This window comes from Mustela lutreola, chromosome 5 (assembly GCF_030435805.1).
Source record: "Mustela lutreola isolate mMusLut2 chromosome 5, mMusLut2.pri, whole genome shotgun sequence".
In the NCBI taxonomy this organism is placed as follows: Eukaryota; Metazoa; Chordata; class Mammalia; order Carnivora; family Mustelidae; genus Mustela; species Mustela lutreola.
In genome coordinates, this window is record NC_081294.1 from 151,977,101 (window position 1) to 152,003,388 (window position 26,288).

Here is a 26,288-nt window from a genome sequence, read left to right on the forward strand (position 1 = left end):
GCGGCTTAACCCACTGAGCCACCCAGGTGCCCCCATTTTATTTTTTTTAAATAGGCTCTATACCCATTGTGGAGCCCAACCTGGGGCTGAACACACGACCTTGAGTTGGGATAGAGATTCATTATTTTATTAAGGATCTAAAATGGTAATTTTGCCTTTCCTTCTGCATTTAGTAGCTGGAATTATTCCACAAACAGGGGTGTTCTTTGTTACTGGGTCGTCATTACCATGGATAGAGGAGCTCTGTATTCTTTTAGAAAAAGGAAAAGAAACCAGGATTTCACACTATTTCCAATTCAAAAATTAGATCACAATGTTACCACTTAATGTCTTTAACTTTTAAATATTTTTCTTATAGGGAAAAACTTGGTTTCTCTGATCATTACCCCAATTACTTATTTGCTTTACCTTGCAATACACATACAATAGTTTCAAATAACAATACCACTAACAGTAAGATAATTCAATGCAGCTGAATTTTTAATTTTTATTTTTTAATCCTTAGACTATATCCTGGTAGAAATGTATTGTCCAAAAAAGGTGCCCTACAATAATTCCTTCCTCCGTGTGTGTATGCCACCATCTTGAAATATATTTAGGTTCATTTATTTCCATTTATTTTCAATTTTGATGATTCCTTCTTCTTCTTCTTTAAATTATCTCAACAGTCACACAGTTCCAGAGTCAAAACTGTAAAACCAGGTACAATGAAGTCTCACTTTCATCCCTAGTTTCTTCACCCTGTTTTCTTTCCCCTCAAGCAAGAACTCTTTTTTAAGAGAATTCTGCTCTATCCTTATACTGTTGCCTTCTGGAAATTTGCACCTGTAGTGTGTGCATTCACTCATGCTATATACCTCCATTTACATGGGTGTATTTTTTTTTTTTTAAAGATTTTATTTATTTATTTGACAGACAGAGATCACAAGTAGGCTGAGAGGCAGGCAGAGAGAGAGAGAGAGAGAGGAGGAAGCAGGCTCCCCACCGAGCAGAGAGCCCGATGTGGGGCTCGATCCCAGGACTCTGGGATCATGACCTGAGCCGAAGGCAGAGGCTTTAACCCACTGAGCCACCCAGGCGCCCCTACATGGGTGTATTTTCACAGTCCCCTTCTTTCTTACAATAAACTAGTACATAAAACTGTTCTGTACAAGGGTGCCTGGGACTTCGCTGGTTGCTACTCTTTCAGCAGGTCATGAGCTCACCGCTGTGAGATGGAGCCCCATGTCGGCTCAGTGTAGAGTCTGCTTCACATTTTCTCTCCTGTTCCCTCTCCCTCCAGCTCACACACTTGCTCACTCTCTCAAATCAATAAATATTAAACAAATATTTATTATTAAAAAATAAGTAAATCTTAAAAACAAAACAAAACCCTGCAGACAGCAGACAGAGATCTTTAGACTGTCCTGTTCTACAGCTCCATTGCATTCGGAGTCTTTCATGGTGGAGAGTGCTAGTTTACTCCAGCAGACTCCTATTGATTGATGTTTGGGTGGTTCAAGTCTTTACATTATAAAGAATATCAAGATGAACAGTACTGTATATATATGTCCTTTTTCACTTTTTAAGGCTATGATGCTATAGGCAAGGTTACTAAGGGATAAGCACATATGAGCTTTTGCTAGCTGTGACAGATTCCAGTCACTCCCCCACCCCACGAACTGGATTCTTTTCACCCCATTCTGCATTCTTTTCATCGGTGTATGAGAATTCTTGTTTTCCCATCACTTGGTCATGAGGGAATGCTGTCAAACTTTAGAATTTTCCTTTTTGATCAGTAAGAAACGGGATCTCAGTATATATATATTTTTTCCGAGTATAGTTTTAAAGTCACATTTAACTTATCAGTGTGGTTGAACATCTTTTACTATTTTAAGTACCACTTGGCATTTTTCTAAGTGAGCTATCTTTTTTTATTTTTTGGCCTATTTTTCCCTATCAGGTTTTTAGTCTTCTTTATACTCAAGGATACTAGCCCTTTGTGTGTAATATAAGTAAACATCGTAAGTATTGTAAATATCTTTTTCTAGTTTGTCATTCATTTGTGTTTGTTTTTCCTTTAAAAAATTAAAATATGGAGTCAAATTATCAGTCATTTTTTATTCTACTCTATTTTGAGCCATAATTCAAAGTTTTCCAAGTTCTCTGTCATAAAGGAAAATTTAGTCCATGTTTTCTTCTAATATTTGTAGTTTAACTGTTTATAAATAGATCTCTGATTCATCTGAAATTTATCCTGTTGTGCAATGTAAGGAATAGTTCTAATTTTGTCTTTTTTTCAGTTGTCTCACAACCACTTATTAAAAAGTTCCTCTTTCTCCACTGATTTGAGATGATGTTTTTTATTATATACTGTACTTAAATTTCTACATGCAGTAGTTTATTTTTGGATTTTGCATTTTTGTTCTATGGGTCTGCTTACCCATGGGCTAACTTTTAACATTCTTTTAAACAAGAGGCTTTATTATGTATTATTAAACTTCGTGTGGCCAGCCACCCATCACTGCTCCTCAATTTTTTTTTTAAGATTTTACTTATTTATTTGACAGACAAAGATCACAAGTAGGCAGAGAAGCAGGCAGAGAGAGAAAGGGGTTGGGGTTGGGAAGCAGGCTCCCTGCTGATCAGAGAGCCCAATGTGGGTCTTGATCCCAGGACCCTGGGATCATGACCTGAGCTAAAAGCAGAGGCTTTTAACCCATTGAACCACCCAGGTGCCCTGCTCCTCAAATTTTTAAGTTTTTTTTTTTTTTTTTAAATTACTCTCTTCTTCCATATGATTTTTGTAATTACCTTATCTAACCCTCAGAAAAATGAAGGCAATTTTATTGCATTTGTATTGAGTTGTATTTTATTGTATTTGTATTTTATTGTATTTTGATTGAGTTAAATTTATGAATAAACTTCAGGAGAACTAACATCTTCATTATACTGAATGTTTATATTCAACAGGAACAAGGTATGTCAGGAGCGTTTTGTAGTTTCCCTCATGTAGGTTTTACACAGTGTTTGAGAAGTTCATAGAAAGATTGAGCCACCCACTCATTCAGTTGTAAATGTTGCCTTCCATCCCATTATATCTATTGATTTTCTTCTGTATGTTAATTTTTTAAGAAAGATTTTATTTATTTGACAGAGAGTGAGAGCACAAGCAGGGGGAGCAGCAGAGGGAGAGGGGGAAGCAGGCTCCCTACAGAGCTGGGAGCCTGATGTGGGGCTTGGTCCCATGACCCTGAGATCACGACCTGAGCCGAAGGCAGACGCTTAGCCACCTGAGCCACACATGCCCCTCAATACGTTAATTCTATATCCTGTTGCTTTATTAAGTCATCTTCCCTGCTTTGTATGGTTCCATTGACCTTTTTGGGATTTTCAGATTGATGCTCCTTTCAACTGAAAATCGAGATACTTCTCCAAGCCTTATGCATCTTGCTGCCTGCTCTTACTGAATTGCCCGGGTCAGTACCTGCAGCAGGACATTAAAGAGGGCAGCTCTGCTTCGGCCTCACTGCAGGGGGAATGTCTTCCAACTTACCTGTGGGGGACGATGTGGGTTTCCAGGCTTGTGTGTGTGCAGGTGCAGGCTGCTGAATGCCCACCACCTACTGTGCTCCCCACTGCTCCAGAACAGCTCCTGGATCAGAGCCTGTGGATCTCTCTGCAGAGGCTTCTGACCTCTCTTTCTGCTTTCTGACTCTTAGGGCCACCAGAACCACCCCCTTTCTTCCCTTGGCTGCCTTCTTTGGACCCTGCGGCTGTTGGCAGCCTGGCCTGATCATTGCTTTGGAGTTCTTGGGGCACCCTGTGGCCTGGTGTCATCAAAGATGTCTGAGGACTTTTCCTTTTGTTATCCTATCTGATCTCTGTGTTTATTGTTTTAAAGGCAGTTAGGGAAATTTAAAACATAAACAAACCAAAAAACCCCTACTGCTCCCATCTTGTTCAGCTCAGGATTCTGCGAAAGAATTGTAAGCCGGAGATCCCTGATGAAATGGGAGTTTTGGAGAATTGAAGCCTGGACTCCTGAGAAAATGCTATGTGGACACAGGGAAGCATGCGGGCAGTGAAGACCCAGTAGGGTTGAGGGCTTCGGTGACTCAGGGCCCAAATCAGGCACGTGGGGGCAGGGAAAGGGGAGAGGGCAAAAATCCAGGGAGATTTAGGGGGTAAAATGGGCAGAACCTAATGGCGAACAGCCGCGGGGGCATGACAACAGTGGGGAGCCAAGAGTGTCAGCTCCCTAGTTAGGTGCCTGGCTCTGTGGGAGTGGCACCACGTGAGGGTGTTTCAGAAGGAGAAGAGCGGATGCTGGGAGGAGAGGGGCTCAACGTCAGCAAGCTGCTACCAATGCACACAGGGTATCACATTAGACAATGCTCGCAAATATCTGGATCCATTCCCCCTTATACTTCTGAACTTCCAACATCTTCTGTGGCAAAAGGGAAAAAATTCATCTTTCCTCTGTATTTGATACAAGTATCACATATCTTCATTGTAGTATCTTTCACTAGACTTGGCTTCTGTGTTACTGTTTCTTGCCGACCCTGTCCCCAATGTTCCCAATCACTCTGTCACACGTACACCTCAGCCAGCCACGGTTCTGGTCTTTTACTTGAATCAGTCTAAAAGCCTCTGCTTTTTTCCCTCTTGCTCTTAATACTATTTGTGTTCTTCTGACTCCCCAAATCTAAGATGAAGCACAAATTTGCTTTGTGAGGATCATTTTTTAATAAGTCCCTTATCTATATCTGACGACCAAGCCCTTAAGTCACTGTTCTTCAAGGTGTGGCCCATGGGGCTTAATAATAACATGAAATAATGATATTTGGAGTAACTAAGATGTATTTAATACACACCATGTGCAAGGTACTGTTCTATATCTTTCTCAGGACTGACTTGTGTAATCCTCATAGTCATTTTATAAGAAAGAACCACATTGTACACATTTTACAGAAAAGGAAATTGAGGCACAGAAAGATTAAGTAAATTGCCCAAATCCAAAGCTGGTAAGCAGGTCCTATCTAGACTTCCTGAATCAGTTAGGAGGAGTAAATGTCTTGGGAATTTGCACTTTTAAAGTGCCCCCCACCAAAAAATAAAGGGGGGGGTCTCCACATGATTCCTCTGCATACTGAAGTTTGAGACTCACAGAACTACATATACTCTACTGACCCTGGTTTCCAAAGCCTTTCCCCTAACACTCCATGCACTCACTCATATTCTTTGTACTTCTGACTGTGCTCCATTTACTACGTAGTAAAATTACCCAAGTCTCCACTGTGGGACCCACAGAGCATTAGAATGGAGCAAAACCACAGGGACGCATCACTCTGCGAAGAAGAAAACCCAAATCAGACAGGTTAGGAGATGTGCGTCAAGTGAATACAAGTGCTGGGACCAGAGCCTCCCTCCTCCAATCTAAACTCTGCAGAGACTTTCTGTATTATAAAATACAAAGGGATTCTAATTGCCAGGGGCCACCTGACCTTACTTCACTCTGTTAAAGGCGTGGATAGTGCCAATGTGGACATAGTTCTAGACATGGACGCGGGGTACCCAGGTTTTAAACTGGTAGAAAACAACTCTGGCTTCACTGAACAGGAATAATTTGCTCAAAGCCAGCTGGTTCACAGCATGTTGAAGACAGGTCACTGTAATGTAGCTTAGCTCAGGTTCCTCTTTTCGGTCACCCAAGCTCTCCCACAGACACGAAGCAGAGTTCTCTTCCAAACACTGGTGAAATCCAGGTGGTGGGAAGGTGATTTTCCCTGAGACCTCCTTCTCGTCTGCACCTGCCATCCACTCTCTCATCACAACGATGACTTGTCCCATTTATCTAAAAGAAGTAACTCCGATGCCTTTCCAAAGTACCACGTGCCCTGACCCAGCCCTCCACATGACCTTGTTCTGTTAATATGACTTTCCTTGGCTCTTCAGTATTTCCCTAAGAGTTCCTTCCCCCAAGTCTCACCCTCAGGAAAATATCTCCTATCACTCCAGTGCTAAAAGCCATCATTTCACAGCTCCTTCCTGCTTAGAGAATAAAGTCTCAATGCTTCGGCGTGCGACTCAAGCCCTTCACCTTCTTGCGTCAACACATGCGTGCCCAGGACAGCTCGCAGGCTCTGGTTTCCTCCCCATGATTCCTGATTCCTGTCACTCCCTTCATCCCTCCACAGTTCTGTGGAAAATGATCCCTTTGCCTGACTTTCCTCCTAGTCCCTGTTGGATGAATGGTTATCCATCCTTTAAAATTCAGCTCAAGTGTCACCACCTCTGCTGTGAAGTCCCTGACTCACCCTGGGTAATATCACTCTGCCCCTGGAAGAGTAATGCACACCACACAGTATTTTGATTACATCTGTCTGCCTTCCTCATAAAATGTAAGCTCAAGCTTTGATCCACGGAAGCATTTACTGAGTCAGTGTGATGTGCCAGGCTGCACGCTAAACCTTGAAGAGGCAGAAAAGAATGTCTCAGAAACATCTTCATTTCAACAGCATATTCTGTGTTAGAAAAAAAATCCTAAACTCCTGATGTATGTATAACTTTTAGAAGCCAGGTACTTCCCATATGCATGGTGGTATTTATGTAAACTGGTCATATACTAGCAGAACATGAAAAAGAAGGTAACACTATCCGGGGTACATAAGAAAAATGATAAAGTAATATGTACATACTCAGCTCAGATACTTATTTTATTTTCTCAGGTTTTCTGGAATCGTTAATCCCTGATAAACATAATAGGCAAAACTCAATGTGCAATCCGACAATGACAAGTCTGTCTCTTTCAACTACATAATCTTTTCCTAGGGAAAAAATCTTTTTCTTTTTTAAAAAAGATTTTATATATTTATTTATTTGTCAGAGAGCAAGCAAGCACAAGCTGGGGGCGCAGGCAGAGGGAGAAGCAGGCTCCCCACTGAGCAGGGAGCCCCATGCAGCACTGGATCCCAGGACCCTGAGCTGAAGGCAGACATTGAACCCACAGGGCCACCCAGGCGTCCCTCTAGGGGAAAAGTCTTGACAATATGGACAATACTTCCTCCCGACAGTCTGGAAGGAAGACAGGGAGCCCATCATATTTCAAAGAGGCACATGTATGAGGCAAGTATTAGTCCTCCTCTGAAAGACATTCCTATTCTTCCTCACACTCACATGGCAAGTGTGCTCTCCTACCAGTGACGTTTCAGGAGGAGAATGGGCAATAAAAGCCTGCTTTATTTCAGTAACCTCGACATATTTATAAAGTCTAAGAATAACGTATACATATTTTGGCAAGGAGCTTTAATACTTTTTTTTTTAAAGATTTTTATTTATTTATTTATTTTTGCCAGAGAGAGTGAGAGCACAAGCAGGGGGAGCAGCAGAGGGAGAGGGAGTAGGCTCCTCACCGAGCAGAGAACCCGATGCCGGGCTCGACCTCAGGACGCTGGGATCATGACCTGGGCCGAAGGCAGACGCTTAACAACTGAGCCGCCCAGGTACCCCAACAAGTGTTACATACCTTAGAAACTGCATTTTCACGGGGAGTTTTCATAAAAAGACACACCATAAACTCAGAGTTGGCTCGTGGCCCGTCTCTACATCTGCCCTCTTCTTCCTCAACAGTAACAGAAAAGGCTACTGCTGTTTTGGCAATGAAACCTGACTGCTTGAGGGTCACAGGGGCAAGAGGAATCATTAGTTGGGAAAATTCCACAAGAGGCTCCCTTTGGACGCACACATGGTGAACACACGCCCGCCCACCTGCCCTTGGGAGGGACGACCGCCTATCCGACCACCTTTCCCCAGGCGCCCTCCCGCCCCTCCCCCGCCCACACCCCTGGTGTCCAGGCGCTCGCTTGCGCTTGCGGGAAGAGCAGCCACAGACCGTCAGCACCCGTGAGCCTCCGCGCGCGGCTGGTGTCGCGCGCAAGCGCGCAAGAAGGCTACCCACTGCGGACCCTGCACCGGAACCCGAGCTCCTTGCCATGCGAGTCCTCTCTCGCAGCGCTCCTGCGCCCAGCGTTGCCTGCCGAAGGATTCAGGAGGACCGCTTATGGGGAAAACGGAACCTCTCCTGAAACTCATAGGTTCTCCTGCCAGTACTTCTGGTTTAAAATAGCCAAAGGTTTCAGCCAGGGGAGCGGCTGCCACCTTCTTATGAAATTTTAATAAGCTAGGCTTTTTACGCCACATAAAAATTTCATCAAGCGTTCCTCCACCTTCGGAAAAAAACGGAAGGAGGGAAAAAGGTCAGACCCTCACTTTCCGCTCTGGCGGCTTCTGGAGAAGGCTCTGGAAGGAGCGCAGCGAGGAGGCAGGAGGCGGGAGCGCCCCCCCCCCCCGCCATATGGCTGGGCCGCTGCCGCCTTCCATACACACGCATGCGCACATTCGCACGGGCCCAAGCCGTCAAACCCTGAGCTCCTGGGGCCCCGTGCGTTCTTCCCCAGAAGTCATGGGGGATGCACTACATTCCCCCCAAAGCATGGGTCTTCCCGGCCAGGACACCAGTTAAGAGCAACGCTCGACTATTTCACTCATGGTGTTCCATAAGGGCAACATGTTTAACACATGTCTTTATTTAAAAAAAAAAAAAATGCAATATAGCCTGCTCCATGTCAGTATGGAGTTAGTAACAGAAGGAAGAGATAAAAGTTGAGAGGTCACTCAGTCTCTGGGAAACAGGAATTAGGAAAAGACTGGGTGACGAACCAAGCCTTGTGGCACTATTTATTTTTAAGAATCACGTGTTCTATTGGTGAAGTATTTAAATTTAAAAATGTAAGCTACCTCACCAAAGAAAGTGGGCTGTTAAAAACCACTCTGGGGCTATGCTACTGTCCCTCAAGAACTCGAAAACTTGGGCTGATGTCTATTCTCCTCCAGCCTCATCAGATAGGACTTCTGTGATAAATAAACAAAGGCTGTCATTTTGTTAGTGCTGGGGTGACTCTAGTCCGCATTTCATCAAAACTGGTTTTCACATCTATTCGTTTAGCAAAAACCTCATAAAACGGGTGTCTTCTACTTGAAGGATGTAAATGTGATTTCACACGTTATGTCTAATAATCTTTTCTAGGACAGGCATATTTTAGATCAGTTAACACTTTCACCTAATATTCCTTTATCGCCTTCATCACCCATATCTGCGTCCAAGAGTGGGAGATGCTTTGGAGACTGTCATTTCTGACAATGCAGGAGCCCCTCCTGCTCCCCCCCCCCCCCCCCCGCCAGGTCTTCTGAAAAGTGGAAAAACAAGGCAGGCTTCTCAGGGACCTCCAGACTGGAGGAACGCAGGGTGGAATGCCTGCACCTGTCCCACTCTAGCCAAATGCCTACGGAAAAACTACATCCCTCTTTCCATGATGGTTTTAGTGGGGCCCAGGGGGAAGGTGATCATTCCACCCCATCTCCTCGCAAAAGCAAGCTCTGTGCACTGATCTAATTGACATCCATGGAATACTCCACCCAACAGCTGAAAACACATTTTTTCCCCAACCACCCACAGAATATTCACCAGGGGGGCGCCTGAGTGGCTCAGTGGATTAAAGCCTCCGCCTTCAGCTCAGGTCATGATCCCAGGGTTCTGGGATCGAGCCCCACATCGGGCTCTCTGCTCAGCAGGGAGCCTGCTTCCTCCTCTCTGTCTGCTTCTCTGCCTACTTGTGATCTCTGTCTGTCAAATAAATAAATAAAATCTTAAAAAAAAAAAAAAGAAAGAATATTCACCAGGATAGACTATATGCTAGCTAATAAAACAAATCTCAACACACCTAAAAGAACTGAAATCATACAGAGTATTTCTCTGATAATAATGGAACCAAAATAGAAATCAGCAACGCTAAGATTACTGCAGAATCTCATAACTACTGGAAAGTGAACAACACAGGGGTCAAAGAAGAAGTCTCAAAAGAAAAAATTACATAAAACTGAACAAAAGTGGAAATATAGGACTACCAAAGTACATAGGACACAGTTAAAGTCCTAAGAAGTTTATAACACTAAATGCTTATGTTAGAAAGATGAAAGTTTTCAAATAAATAAATCTAAGTTGCTATCTTTAAAAATGAAATTAAATTTTTAAAAAAGCTGGTTCTTTGAAAAATTGAGAAGTTTCTAGCAAGACTGTAAAAATAAAAAGAGAAGATAAAAATCCTTCGGATCAGACACAGAAGTAGTATCACCACGGACACTGTAGCCATTAAAACAACTTTATGTTCATAGATATGACATCTAAAACATGGGTCAATTCCTCAAAAAACCACAAATTACCAAAATTCAATAAAGATGATATAGACAAACTGAACACTCTTTTAACCATTAAAGAAATTATAATTTTACACCCCCCCCAAAAAAAACTATAGCCTGGTATCTCTCACAAACTTAGACACAAAGATCCTCAACAAAATAAAGCAGCTGAACTCAGCAATGCATAAAAAATTATATACCACAATGAAGTGGGATTTATTACACACATTAGAAAATCAATAAATGCCTAAACAGAAAACTTATTTTCCCAGAACTGTTATTTCTTTCCCCACTGATTTGTATCCCTTATAGATAATAAAACTGTATATAAACTTGGGGAAAAAAAAATCAATGAATGCAACCTACCATGTCAACAGGATGAAGAAAAAAACAACAAAAAAATCATGACCACATCAACTGACACAAAAAAGTGTGACAAAACTGAACTAGTTGTGATTAAAGCACTCAGCTAACTAGAAACACAGAGGAGCTTTGTGAAGTTGGTAATAAACATCTACAAAACCTGAGAACTAAAACATACTTAGCGGTGAAAGACTGAATCCTTTCCTCTAAGACAGGGTACAGGCAAGGATGCCCCCATTCTCGCAAACACTGTTATTCAACATAGCACTGAAGACTGTAGCCACTGTAATTAAGGCAAAACAAACAAACAAAGCAAAAACAAGGGCAAGAGAGACCAGAAAGGAAGAAGTAAAACAATCCCTATTTGCAGATATCCCAAGCAACCTACAGTGAGTTTACCAAGACTGTAGAGTAGAGTAAAAAGTCAACACACACAACTGGATCACGTTCTGATCTTCTAACAACGAATATATGGAACTTGAAGAAGTTAAAAACACATTGGCAGTCCATTTACCATTATATTATTGTTTATTGTTACTCCAAACAAAATGATATACTTAGGTATAAACTTAAAACATGTACAGGATCTATGCTAAAAACCACAAAATGCTGATGAAAGGAATAAAAAGGACCTGAATAAGTGGAAAAACATCACAGGTTCATGGACCGGAAGATTCAGCATAGTAAATATATCAGTTCTCCCCCAATTGATTGTTTAATATGTTCATATAGAAATTCCAGGAAGGTTCTGTGTTTTTGTTCCCTTTTCTTTTTTTTTTGTAGAGACATAGACAAGCTTATTCTAAAATTTATACGGAAAGACTCTAGGACCTAGAATAGCCTTGAAAAATAAGAATAAAGTGGGAGGAATCACTCTACCCAATATTGAGGCTAGAGTGACCAAGACAGTGTGGGATGGGCAGAGGGATAAACACATAGTTCAGTGGAATAGAACCAGAAACCCAGACACAGATCCATATAAATCTGCCCAACTGAGTTTTGACAAAGTTGTAATATCAGATATAAAATGAGGAAAAACAAACAAATAAACAAAAACCCAAAACAAAACAAAATCTTAACCCATATCTCTTTATACAAAATTAATTCAAAATGGATCAAGGACTTCAATGTAAAAGGTAGACCTATAAAACTTCAAGGAAAAAAAGAGAAGCTCTCCGGAATCTAGGACTAGGCAAAATAGTTTTTAGACTTGCAGCATCAGCAAAACTGATAAATTAAACCTCATCAAAATTAAAGATGTTTCCTCTTCAAGAGACCTGTTAAGAGGCGCCTGGCTGGCTCAGTGGGTTGAAGCCTCTGCCTTTGGCTCAGGTCATGATCCCAGGGTTCTGGGATCTCTCTTCTCAGCAGGGAGCCTGCTTCCCTTCCTCTCTCTGCCTGCCTCTTTGCCTACTTGTAATTTGTCAAATAAATAAAAAAAAAATAAAATAAATAAAAATAAAAATAAATAAAAATCTTAAAAAAAAAAAGACCTGTTAAGAGGTTGTAAGGACATATCTGCAGACCACAATTCTGACAAAGGCTTGTATATGGAATGCAGCAACTCTCAAAAATCAATGGTTAAAAAAAAAAAAAACCCCAACAACCCAGGTAGGAAATGGGCAAAAGCCATGAACAGACATTTCACCGAAGAGGACACACAGGTGGCAAATAACACATGAAGAGATGTTCCACATCAGCTGTCACGAGAGGAATGCAAATGAAAACCACAGGGGAGAGGGGACTACACACCTAAAATACAAAACAGTGACAACAACACACATGCCATCCAGGAGTCAGGGAAACCAGGTCAGGGATCCATACCTAGTGCGAACGTGTGACACTGTGGTCACCTGGAGAAAGGGTATGGCAGTTTCTTACAGAATTATGGATGTGCTTACCAGAATAACCCAGATACTTCACTCTTGAACATTTATCCAAGGCAAATGCAAACTAATGTTAACACAAAATCTGTCACAAATGTTCACAGCCACTCTAAAATAGCCCAAACCTTGAAACAATCTGATTCACTACACTGTGGTATGCCAAAGTGACAGAATTCTACTCACCAACAAAAACGAGTAAGCTACCGACACACACAACTACTTGGAAGGCTCTCAAGGAGTCATGGTAGGTGAAGACACCCAAACTCTAAAGGGGAAGGATTGGAGGATTCCATTTAGACAGCATTCTCGAAATGACGGAATCACAGAGCGGTGGACAGGTCAGTGATATCAGGGGCTGGGCAGGGGGAAGATAGGGGGCCTGGGAAGGAAGAACAACAGCATAAGGGATCCTGGTGGGGGACTGTTCTATGCCTTGACCGTGGTGGTAGTGGTGTAGAGAGACACATACACTCGAGTACAGGCTGGACTGGAGAAATTGGAGTCAGCTCAGTGGATGGTATCCATGTAAGGACCCTGGTTGAACTAGTTACTATAGTTATGCAAGATTTTACCCCAGGTGTGGGGGAATGCACGAGGGTACCTGGGAACTCCCTGTATCATTTCTTACAAATGCAGGTGAATCTATAGTTACCTCAAAATAAAAAGTTCAACAAATGTAAAGGACTGGTGTTCCTTAAAAAATGCACATAACCTGGATCTGATGATCCAGGAACACAGGTATCAGGCAAACTCAAAGACAAAACAAATGGGTTGGACTCCTCAAAAATGTCAATGCCGGGGCACCTGGGTGGCTCAGTGGGTTAAGCCTCTGCCTTCGGCTGCGGTCATGATCCCAGGGTCCTGGGATCAAGCTCCGTATCGGGCTCTCTGCTCGCTGGGGAGCCTGCTTCCTCCTCTCTGCCTGCCTCTCTGCCTACTTGTGATCTCTGTTAGATGAATAAATAAAATCTTAAAAAAAAAATGTCAATGCCATGAGACAGATTAAGAGAGACCTAACAGGGGCGACTGCTGGCTCAGTTGGTAGAGCGCATGACTCTTAATCTTGGAGTTTGAGATCAAGCTGCATATGGGGTACAGAGCTTACTTAAAAAAAAAAATGGCAAGTGAATGCAAAGTACAATCTGGATCAACCCAGGGTTTGCTTTGCATTGCAGGCATTAAGACAATTTTTTAAAATTAAGTAGGCTCCATACCCAGTGTGGGGCCTGAACTCATGACATGACAGCAAGAGTCCCATGCTCTACCAACTGAGCCAGCCAGGTGCCCCTATTATTAAGACAGTTTTACAAAACTTAAGAAAGGTCTGTAGATCTGTTATTGTATCAATATTAACTTCTGATTTTCATAATTATACTGTGATTATATAGGAATGTTCTTGTTTTTAAAAATACACACTGAGAGGGGCGCCTGGGTGGCTCAGTGGGTTAAGCCGCTGCCTTCGGCTCAGGTCATGATCTCAGGGTCCTGGGATCGAGTCCTGTATCGGGCTCTCTGCTCAGCAGGGAGCCTGCTTCCCTCTCTCTCTCTCTCTCTCTCTGCCTGCCTCTCTGTCTACTTGTAATCTCTCTCTGTCAAATAAATAAATAAAAATCTAAAAAAAAAAAATACACACTGAGGTATTTAAAGAGTAAAGGGGCATCATATCTCAAATTTATTCTCAAATGGTTAAAAAAAGTATATACTCATAGAAAAGGAACTAGGGCAAAATGCTAACACTTTAAGAATCTGGGGAAGAGAATACTTCATACTATTTTTACAGCTTTTCCAAGTATGAAATTATAAATAAAAATTATCATAATAAAAAACTTTAAAGGTATACAGGATAGTGCACAAAGTTTGGCACATAAGTGTGCAATAAATGACAGTTTTCAGATATTTTGTACCTCTTTTCAGATGAAGAAACAAACTGAGAAGTGAAATAAATGGTCTACGAAAGACCATGGCAAACTGGTGATGAGGTTGGAATTTGAACTCAGATCTGTTCCGTAGCAGCCTCTGTGCTTTCGCTAAAATGAGGAAGGCTGAAAACTTCAGCTCTCCCACAGAGGTCTGGATGTCCTGTTTATAAGGAGAGGATGGCATTCCACAAAGACTGGCTTCAAACCACTCTGCAAACAGCTTGTTTGCTGGTTTCTTAGCAGAGAAGACTCAGACTGGGGCTGGGACCTCACACCTCCATCTGGCCCCCCCGGGTGCACATTTTATCTAGAGGGCGTCCAACTAGCTAACAAACGGACCAGGTCACCACCTGCGGGTTCTCCACTATAGGGCGGCAGGCCCTCCTGTAACCTTCCTGGGTCTTTATTCACTGATCTGAAACCCACTGAACATTCAGTCTGTGCTCACTGAGGGAGGAAGGGGAAGTTCTAGGACGACTGGATATATCTCTTCTATGGGACCTTCTCCACCTCATTGTCACCCCACGGGCAAGCTTAAACAGGGTAATTTTTAACTGACTTATTTTTCTGAATAGATAATACACATGGAACTAAAGTACATGAAGGCTCCCTCCCCTACCTCCCAGCTCGCCTTGCCCCTGACAACCAGTGCTTCCAGCTCAGAAATGCAACTCTGTGAGAGCTCTCCAAATGACCAGAGTCAGCTATATCATATCATGATACTAAGCTAACCTTTTACCCAGGATATTCCAAGTGATCACTGTAAATGTAGACTCCCCATTTAGGCATTTAAAAAAGATCCTGAAAGGGGCGCCTGGGTGGCTCAGTGGATTAAAGCCTCTGCCTCCGGCTCAGGTCATGATCCCAGGGTCCTGGGATCGAGCCCCGAGTCGGGCTCTCTGCTTGGCGGGGAGCCTGCTTCCCTCTCTCTCTGCCTGCCTCTCTGCCTACTTGTAATCTCTGTCCGTCAAATAAATAAATAAAATCTTAAAAAAAAAAAAAGATCCTGAAAATAACGTATGTAAATATGTTTTCAACACATGGACATGACTGAAGGTCACAACTTTTTTCTTAAGTGAAACTCTGTGCTGTGAATGACCACGATAGATGTCTCCGAATTATGGTTGTAAGATGGATAGTTAGAGAGTGCCAGGAGCTCACCTGGTTCCTGTCGCGTGCATTCGTGTACCTGATCTTCTGAATGAAGTAGAATATGAGCCATGCTGAAGAAATAATCATCAGAACAATAAAGGATATTGACACGAAGACTAGAGAGCCACGGCTGAAGTTCTTTGGCGGCATTCGCGTTCCAACAGCTATTGTCATTTGTACAGAGATGTTTTTCTCCAGATAACTCAAAATATCCTTACCCCTCAATTCTGTAATCATGACAGCAATGATATCTCCAGTGCCTGTAATGTAAAATAAATATAGACGCTCAAATGACCTTTAAAATTTACAGGAACATCACACATATGAAAATGCTATTTAGAGAAACAACTATGATTTCTGCTACTGGGAGGGGTGTGCAGAATCAGTTTCCCAGGTGGAACGAATCTGCAGCTGGGTACGCTCTGGCTCTAAGTGGGAACAAGAATCCAGGTGGAGTGCTTAAGACTCAGAGTGTGGAAGGACTGTAGTGCTAAGAGCCACATCAACTTGTCTTATAACTATATTTAAAAAACAGATTAAATCAGCCAAATGTGAAGACAGACAGTATAAAACATATGATACAACATAATGTGATAAAATCACCACAGGTCTTTACTGTAGAACCTTTTCCATTAAAACCTTCCTGAGAAAGTCCCACCTCCTTAAGAAAAGGAGAACAGTGCTAGTACTTACAATACAAAAAGCACTAGGACTTATCATACAAAAAATTGGTAGTTTTTGTACTACTCACTCTTAGAAATATTTATGGAGCATCTATTGTGTGCAGAACTGCTATAAGGAATAGAAAGAAGTACAGCATCTGCAGCTTTATAATATCACCAACATGACACAAATCTGCCAACAGAGCTGCAAAAGCCAAATGGCCCGTGGTAAAGCTTCATGAGAAACACCGGAGACTACCCTTGGTCTTGTGTCTAGACCTGACGAGAGGAAGGTTCCTTTCTTCTTTACCCCAGAACCCTTCCAGAAATTAACACCCCCCTCAAGATACGCCCAAGCCTCAAAAGCCTCGACTAGCTGGGCACAGAAACCTTTCTGGCTTCTAACAGCAGTCCAGAGGTTCTGCCACAGCGACAAGCCACTGAAGGCAAACACCAGGATGTGAGGTTCTCTTTGAGCCATCCACCTCTTTCACTTATGTAATCTCCAGAAGGAGTAACACCGTCAAGGCAAGTTACTCCCTCTCCTGTGGAGCGTGAAATTACTGCTCCTTTCCTCCTCCACAAAGGGAGGTCATTTCCCACTTCCTTTCCAGGAAAAAGGGCTGCCGAACCACACCAGTCGAGCTGCTGACGAGCCTCCTTCCTAAGCCGGGGCTGGCGGCAATGTGCAACTTCCAGCACACTTCAAAGCAAGGACTAGGACTCTGGGGGTCGCAGGAAGGAGAACAAACATTTCTATTTCAGGAAAGAGAAAATTATAACTATTTATCCAAGTCTGAATAAGGTCTGCACGTAAATGTAAACCACCAAAGCCAAATGAACAAATACCTCAGAACTTGCCCTTTCAAAGTCTTCATCAATGAATTCTGCTAAGTGTTTGGTTTATGTGTTTACCATCTTTAGCTAAAAGAATTACCCTCATTATCCCAGGCAGTCAAAAGGCCACAGGCAACTGAAAAGAAAGTCAATAATTAAATGCTTCATGAAGAATTTAACCTGGTGGCACACAGACCTTTTGCATTACCTTATTCAAAATCGTGCCAGCCATTTTATCAGAATACTAATTAAAAAAAAAAAATTCAAAAAACAAAAAGAAAACTGCAGAAGTAAAGAAAGCAACAAAGTTAACATCTAAGAGTTCTGATCAGTGAGTTAGAGAGAAATCATCAAGTAATGCTAAACCATTTAAATTTTCCATTTAGAAACCTTAGGTCTGTGCTTTTAAACTGCTGTTCGGCAGGGAACAGTGTGCGGTGTCGGGTACCAGGCCCGGCTATAAAGTAACTGAGACGGATCCCACAACCGACACATGACAATCAGTCTCATTGCTTTATAATCGCACCAGGCACAAAGGGTTTTAGAAACCAGTTCTGAGGCTTCCTCTTGAAGACTCAAGCTGGGAGAGGAGCAGGGAAAGCCGCACAGGTAGCTGGGGAAACCGATCCACACAATTTCTCTTGTTCAAAGGACACTAAGTGAACATCACCTGATTTCAACGGGAAAGCTGTTTGGGAAAAGAAGTGGTTAATTATTTCAACCATCCACTCAATGGTATTTATTGAGCACATACTATGATCAAAGTTCCCTAATGTTTACTTTTTTTTTTTTTTTTTAAAGATTTTATTTATTTGAGAGAGAGAGAGAGGAGAAGGTCAGAGGGAGAAGCAGACTCCCTGAGGAGCTGGGACTTAATCCTGGGACTCTGGGATCATGACCTGAGCCAAAGGCAGTTGCTTAACCAACTGAGTCACCCAGGCACCCTACCTTTTTTTGTTTTTAAAGATTTTATTTTGAAGTGATCTCTATACCCAATGTGGGGCTCAAACTTACAACACCAAGATCAAGAGTTGCATGCTCTACAACTGAGCCAGCCAGGTGCTCCCCATCCTAACGTCTGCTTTTTAAAGACAGAAAATTTATGGGCTGTGAAGTAAGAAAAAACAGATATATTGGTCTCCCCAGGTTCTTGGCACAGAGCTACTAAAACCCCTGGCAATTTCCTAAGTGATAAGAGCATGAGGATCATCTTTTGTTCTGATATCTGGTTTTGGATCCTGACATGGTGATTTTAAGTCCCTTGAAACTTCCTGGGTGACAGGAGTCTTTTGTTTTAATGAGATGACTAGTAGACTAGTAGTGGGCCATGAAGAGAAGCTTGGAACTTTCAGTCCATCCCCTCCATCCTCTGGGGAGGGGAGAGGAGAAAGAGACTGAGTTAATGACCAATCATGCTGATGTGATGAATTCTCCATAAAAACTCCCACACTGTGCTGTCTGGAGAACTTCTGGGTTGGTAAGCATGTGCGGGGGCTGGGAGGGCAGCAAACCAGAGGGCCCTTTCCCACAAACCTTGCCCTGAGCATCTTCAGCTGGCCATTCATCTGTATCTTTTCCTATACCCTTCATAATCAACCAGTAAATGTGTTTCCTTGAGTTCTGTGAGCCATTCTAACAAAGTTTGGGACACTATGAGGGGGTTGTGGGAAAACTGATTTATAGCTAGCTGGTGAAGTACAGGTGACGGCCTAGGACTTTTGGTTGGGGCAGGGAGGGGGCAGCCTTGTGGGTCTGAGCTCTTAACCCGTGGGATATGACCCGAACTCCAGGCAGACAGGGTCAGAATCCAACTGAATTCTTGGACACCCAGTTAGTATGGCTGAGAATTGCTTCATATAGGCGAAAGCCCCACACAATAGGTGACTGGAAGTGTCACAGAAGCATATGTGTGACTAGCACAGGAGACACACACACAAGAGGATTTTTTCCTTTATACTTGTTCTTGATTATGAGAAAACTGTCCTTACTCTCAAAGAGCAAAGGAGAATCCAACTGCAATTCAATTTAAGAAAAAAAAAAAAAAAAAAGCTAAATAAAGTATTGGATAAATAAAAGGTATACCTATTTAAAAAAAAAAAAAAAAAGGAGCAAAGGAGAATCTTTTTTTTTTTTTTTTTAAAGTAGGCTCCATACTGGGCCTGTGGGGCTTGAACTCACAACCTCCCAAGATCATGACCTGAGCTGAGACCAAGAGTTGAACGCTTAAGGGACTGAGCCAGCCAGGCGCTTGGAGCAAAGAAAAATCTTAAAGGGGCTAGAGAGAGAAGCCAGGGAGGCAGTCGTATAGGCTAGCAGAGAGGGGGAGATTGCTAGCAGGACAGGCAAGGGGGCTAAGCCACTGCTCCTCAAGCAAAATGAAGAAAAATGATAGCAGGTTGTGAGAATACTAGTCAAGCCGCTCGGTTCTTAACCCTTTCTGCCTGTAACTTACTTAAAGTATCTGATGACAGGAGACCCTCCTAACAAGAAAAGCCCCGTTCTGCTGATTTCATTCATCTCCTCACTTCCCACCCCTAAAGCTGATCTGGGCTCAAAGACCCTGAATGAAGGATGTCTCGGACACCTGACTTTTAAAGATCTGATAGTAAGGCCAGAGAGGGTATAAGCCTCAGGATAAAGGTCACGTTAGGTCAAGTGGTGACTATTAAGAGTTAAAGACTTATCAGACTACAATGATGTGAACACTCAAGGAGAGATGACAAATATCTGGAACATCTACCACCACTAACCCTAATCCTAACCTTTAGCTAACACTGCTAATAAATCACACATATGGCCTCAGAATCCCAAGCATTTCAACTCGCCCAGCACCCAGGATTAATTTACCAGAGATGATAAATCAGTAAAAATCTAAGTGCAATCCCTGCTTTTACCTATTTTCTTAAAACTTTTTCCACATCTGTTCTTTAATGTGAATCTGTGTTTCCACTGCTTGAATTTGGCTACTTTATGAAAACAATTCTACTCTTTCTCTCCCACCTTTGCCTTTAAAAAGAAAATTCCTTCTCCTTTGGAGAATTTGCAAACCCCAGAACAGTTTCAAATCATGACATTTCCTCCCTGAATACTTCGTCTCCTTAATTCATTTACCACCTCCTTAATTCATTTATCACCTTCAAGAAACTGAGCTCTGATACAGAACTGTTCCAACCGAATTCCGGAACTCCCTCTCATTCATTCCTCCCAACCACGCCAGGAAGCACAAACCTGCTGGCCAACACTATCCCCAAGGCTTTCACAGGGATCCGAGCTTCAGCTCCGGGAGTCCTTCCAGATGGGAAGTACCAGAAGCCCCCAGCCCTGACCCACACATAGCCGTTCTTCCCTCTCAGGGCAAGCGCAGTCCAGCGGGGTGGCTGATCGTCGTTTCACCTTAGAAAGGCAGATCCAGGAAGGAAACAAATGAGCTGCCTGAGGCATCAGGCCACAAGGGGAGAGAGGTGCTTTTACTGTAAGCTGCTTTACTTTTTTACTATAAGCTTACTCAATTTTTTTTTTTTAAAAGAAAACAACCTCCCTATACAAAACCCCACTTTATAGAGGTTTTATCTCTCTCTCTCTCTTTTTTTAAAGATTTATTTATTTATTTGACAGACAGAGATCACAAGTAGGCAGAGAGGCAGGCAGAGAAAGAGTGAGAGAGGGAAGCAGGCTCCCTGCTGAGCAGAGAGCCCGACACGGGACTCGATCCCAGGACACTGAGATCATGACCTGAGCCAAAGGCAGCGGCCTAACCCACTGAGCCACCCAGGCGCCCGAGGTTTTATCTCTTAATGGAAGAATATGTTTGTTAAGTTCAAATCACCTGCTGAAGTTTTAGGGAATTTTGCTCTTAGGTGATTTTAGTGTATTTCCCATAAAAAGGTTCAGGGAGGTGCGGTATTCCCTAAGTATCTGCAGTGAAACCAGTATAACTTCTGGTAGGTTACGGTGTGGAATCAGACTTCTTCCTACAGAATTCAGTGACCTATGTTTACATATAAAACAGAAAAACAGAACACTAACACTTTAGGTGAGAGATTTAAATTTGCTTTCCGGTTCCAACCTGGCTGCTGCTGAGGGAAAGGGGGGGCCTAACCCAGGGACTTTCTGTAGCACTCTCTGTCAAGTCAAGCTGCACAGATCGCAGCACCCGCCATCCTGTGCCTCAGGGTGTCTGCTCACAAGTGGTCTGAGGCTCCTGCCTTCCACAGACTTCAATCCTTCTCAAATATTTATCTGTAACACTTCTGGCTTCTTCAAACCCAGTACTCATTCTTCTCTCCTTTGACCCCCTTTAGGAACTCAAGGGGGAGAGAGGAAAAAAAAAAAAAAAAAAAAGATTGGCTAATTCTTTTAGGAAATGAATACAGCTTTAATTCTGACAGATGTAGATGGCAGGTTCTATCAATTATAGACATCCTGCTGAGATCTGCCAGCATTTTTCTAATGCCTAATTTGTCATGTCACTCTGTTCAAAGCCTCTAACATCTGCAACAACACGGAGGGACCCAGAGGGCAGTATGCAAAGCAAAAAAAAGTCAGGCTGAGAAAGACAAATGCCATTATGATCTAACTATATGGAAACTAAAAAAACGAAACAAATGAGCAAACCAACAAAAACCAGACTCTTAAATGTAGAGGGGTTGGGGGTGAGGGATGGACGAGATAGGTGAAGGGGACTGAGAGGTACAAGCCCCCCATGATAAGTCACAGAAATGGGAAGTGTGGTATAGGGAATACAGCCGAGAATACTGTACTAACTCCGCATGGTGACAGAGGATGTGACCCTGTGGTGAGCACGGACTCGTGCACAGAATCGTCAGATCCCTATGTTGTAAACCCAAAACTCAGATAACACTGGGTGTCAGCCATGCTTCAACAAAAATTAAAGAAAAAAAAACAAAGAAAAGTCTTTACCCCTTCTGTCAGCTAAATAAAGTTCAAACTTCTTAAACTGACATTCAAAGCGTTTTGGGAGCCAAATGGGCCTAAAGGTAACAGACAGTCACGTGACAGTAGACACTATTGCCCAAACGAAGCTGTCTGTCACAGTGACTGAAACTATGGCTCATACAGTCCAAGCAGAATGGAGGCATCATGCCCAGGGGAGGAGAACTGCAAGAAAATGGACCCAGAAGCTTCAGCAAAACAGAAGGTAAGGAGGAGAGGAGAGAAAGGGAAGAAGCAACGGTCAGAGAACAGGACACTGGACTCGAGACCAGAGATGTTAGCGATTCTGGGAGATACTGAGGATGGGAGTCTGGCCAGGTGTGCACTTTCCCTGTGGACTGGGAGGCTGGCTGGGATGACGGCAGGGCTGTGCACAGGTAAGTCAGCCAGGAGTCAAGGCCTCTGAGGAGTGTGGGGACATGAGTGTGTGGAACGCAGGAATGAAGGGTGAAGCTGTGTCACTGGGAAAGCAGCTGCACTGCATCTAGAAAGCACTGGCCCCACAGCATCCGGGTGGTGCCCCAGTTGCACAGTGCTGACTGGCTTGGACCTGGACTCTCCTGACAAGGCTGACATTCAGGGGCTCCATGGGTGAGCCACAAGGGGGACTCCAAAGTCACTCCTCCATTAATTCCTGACAATACTCGGCTGCAGTCCATCCTCAGCAAGAGCGAGAGTCTACTAAACCCTTGTCCCTTCAGTCTCAGCCCAAGGAGAGCAAAGGCTCAACGCCCAGTGTTCAAGAGGTGGTTTCTGTTCTTATACTATCTCCTGACCGTATGCACCCATCACATAATCTATCTCTTCCTCCTCAAAAAAGACAGTAGGAGCCAAGACCCGCATGGAAGAGAAAGTCACTTTCTCTTCCTTCATTTAGAGGCAGAAACGAGGGGAAGGGGTAACTGGGGAGACAATCATCAGTCAGCAGAGGTCAGATAATCTTTGAGTTAAGAGCGTTCTTAGGGGTCTTCTTCAACGCAATACAAGTAACTTCCTGACCAGTTCAGGTAGCTAGCTTGAGCCACGGGGAGTTCTAAGTGTTGGAAAGGTCTTCCTATAATTAAAATCTTGATTCCTAAATGCCCACTCATGGCTCCTGGATCTCTTCGGTTGAGAAGCACCACCAAACAAATACACTATATTTTACTATCGATTGTGTAAAACACCATCAACGGTTACGAAGGAAAAATCCTCCCAGTAAACCGTAAGATGCCGCCAGATATAAGAAACACCCAACTTCATGCTGTAAGTCCCAGAATGGACAAAAATTCTTCCACGCAGCAGTCCTTCATTCAGATAGTCAAAGACCGCTTCTCTGGTACTCCACCTCAGGCTTTCCTCCACCTAGCTCCTCCTAGAGCCCCAGATCATTCATTTACAAACATTTTTAAAGGACCCAACACAGAAAAGCTGGAGGTATGGTCTAAAAACCTCTTTTCCTCCAAACCATTCACGAGTAAGTTACTGGTGAAACATGTCATCCCCTCCAAACATTTAGTGCGTCTTCTCCTACAAACAAAAACCATTTACAGAGTACAACCATCGAACCGGGAAGTGAACACTGACGCATTACTACGGCCTCATCTCAGAGCCCACTCGAGCATCCCATTTCCCAACCACATCCTAGAGCAGAAAGGGATCAGGGCTGTATGTGCTGCCCTCAGCTGTCTCATCCTATGGCTGTCAGTCTGGACCAGTTTCTCAAACACTCCCTGATGCCCACAACCTTGACACTTGGGAAGATGACAGACAGCCACCTTCGTCTGGATGGATCCAGCATCTCCATGGAGCTGGATGCAGGTCACACATTTCTGGCAGCAGCCCCAAAAGAAGTGAGGCTGTGCTCTGTTCAGTGTGTTCTAGCAGGTGGTGCAGTCAGGACACAGCCCGACAATGCGCTCCTCAGCCATTTCCACTGTGAAGCCACTCTTTCCCCTTTTTGTAATTCATAAGTATTCTGTGGGGAGGTACTTTGAGATTTGGTAACTACTCCATTCCTCATCAAGATTTCAAAATACTTTTACTTTTTAGATTAGTATGACTTCAGGGTGCCTGGGTGCCTCAGGTGGTTAAGCGTATGCCTTCCGCTTAGGTCATGGTCCCCGGGTCCTGGGATTGAGCATGAAATCAGGGTCTCTGCTCAGCAGGGAGTCTGCTTCTTCTTCTCCCTCTGCCCCTCACCCCACTCGTGCTCGTTCTCTGTCTCTCTTAAATAAAATAAAAATAAAGATTAGTATGAATTCATGTTCCTTTGTTATTTAATGGGCTAATAAAATTATTATTGTCATTATTCATTTTCATGCTCAAATTCCAAATGGTAAATCACTATTTACAGATCTTTTCCAACCTGTTCATTTGTGGACATCCATTTTTCAAAGTCTTTATTAAGTTGTATTCATTTTTAGCATTTTATTTATTAAAACAAAATGCTAACAATGAATACAATGCATCCAATATTAAGAGCAGCACGGGGCTACCTCTCCCTACCTCTGAATATTATGTTCCCAAGGACACAACCCAAGCTTCCAATATACTTTTTGGCAACCAGGACACATGTTAGCGCAAGCAGGGATTACAGGACACAAGGTTCCCGGGATCCTCTGCTCTAACTATTACTTAACCCAAGTCTCCACAAACTCTTACTGCTAATTTTTTGAGCCCATTTGCAGGTTAACTTAACGAATACCTTCTTTTCATTGTTTTGTGTGTTCCAAGATCCACCTAGTTTCATGTCATTTTCAAGTTAAGATACCTACCTTTATATTTCCTTACAAATTTTTGATATAAGCATTTTGAATGGGAGGAGAGAGAAAGGTTCAGTACTGAGTGAGGCACTCTACCCAGAGAAGACATGCACCGAGCACCAACACTGTGACAGCCTGCAGACCTGTTATTTACTTTTAAGGATCTCTAAGTCTGTGGGCACTCAGTGAACTCAACAGGAAAGCGGATGGTGGGTGGTGGGAGCCAGGTTTCTTGCAGCTGCAGTGGGAGTTTACAGGCAGGCAAGCGGGGGAGAATAGAATGATGCATGTGGTCATGGGTTAGAGCTGGAGACCTGGGTATGGACTCATTCTTAGCTTGACACAGACACACAGGGTTACATACGGAAGTATCTGTGGATATGTGTCCAGGAAAGGGTTGGTATATATACACATATTCCCTTGCTCTGTCAGCACAGAGGACCCAGAAGCAACAAAACCACAATGGTAACAAGCACACCTAACGCCCACAGCTTGGTTTCTAATGTCATTCTCCAGTTAGGGGAACCAGGGCTCCTGGGAGAAAATAGCTGATTCTCCAACTGGGACAGGAAGTGCATCTAAGATAAGCCTGGAGATCTCAGAGCACCAGAAAGGAAGAAAGTGCTCAAAAATAAGACAAAACAAAAACCAAAAAACCGAAAACCCAATACCCATGGTAACGAGCACACGTCTAAGGACCCAGAGCCAAGTGAAAGTGCTCCCAAGGGCCAACGACAGAAGAGTCTGAGTGACAAGAACAAGTAAAGTAGCACTGTATTCTAACACAAAGTATAAAATAACCATCCACAAGTCCACACTGGTATCAAGACATGAATAAATTAAGAAGCGGAGAAGAAACAAATCATCCACGCAGAGTCATCCCCCAAAGTCATACTCTTACGTGTGGGCTGTGTTCCGTGGCCTCCTTCTGGAAAGTAGCGTATGGAAGAGAGAAACGAGGAGCTTCCTGGGGAGGAAGCCTGACAAACACCCAACGAACAGCCAGGTGATGGTGGTCATTCGTGTTGACAGTGTGTACCCTGTGATCGTCCTCTTAAAGCCCCAGATCCTCAGTCTGATGAAGAGAATGACATCGAACACGTCCCAGCTGAAGGCCATGCTACAGGATCCCTGAGCAGGAGTCCTCAAAACCATCAGAAACAAAGGAAGTCTATGAATGGTCACAGTCAGAGACAAAGGAGACACAGGACACCTCCCTCCTGGACAGGGTCCTGGCACAGAAAACGGACATTAGTAACAACTAAGGAGATGTGAATAAAGTACAGACGTTCGTTAATGACTGTGTACTGTGCTCACTGGGTCACTAGATATCACACATGTACTATACTAATGTAGGAAGTTAATGGGAAACTGGGTGCATTCTTTATACTGTCTTTGCAATTGCCTGTAATGCTGTTCTAAAAAAAAATAGAATTTATTTAAAAAAAAGACATTACATAAAAGAGAACATTCTTTCATCAGGAAGAATGGAGGCTGGAAAACAAAGTAAACACTTTTTTTAAAAGTGCTGAAAGC

General features: G+C 43.1%; 1 protein-coding gene across 3 annotated transcripts in view; it reads right to left on the reverse strand.

The window, feature by feature from the left end:
* The window catches only part of RNF130 (ring finger protein 130), a 134,995-nt gene that overhangs the window by 62,068 nt on the left and 46,639 nt on the right, over window positions 1-26,288 (reverse strand). For all 3 annotated transcript variants that reach the window (XM_059175931.1, XM_059175932.1, XM_059175930.1), the window contains exon 3: window positions 15,566-15,816. In XM_059175931.1, coding sequence (XP_059031914.1) covers window positions 15,566-15,816 — 251 coding nt within the window. The remainder of the gene's footprint in view (window positions 1-15,565; window positions 15,817-26,288) is intronic.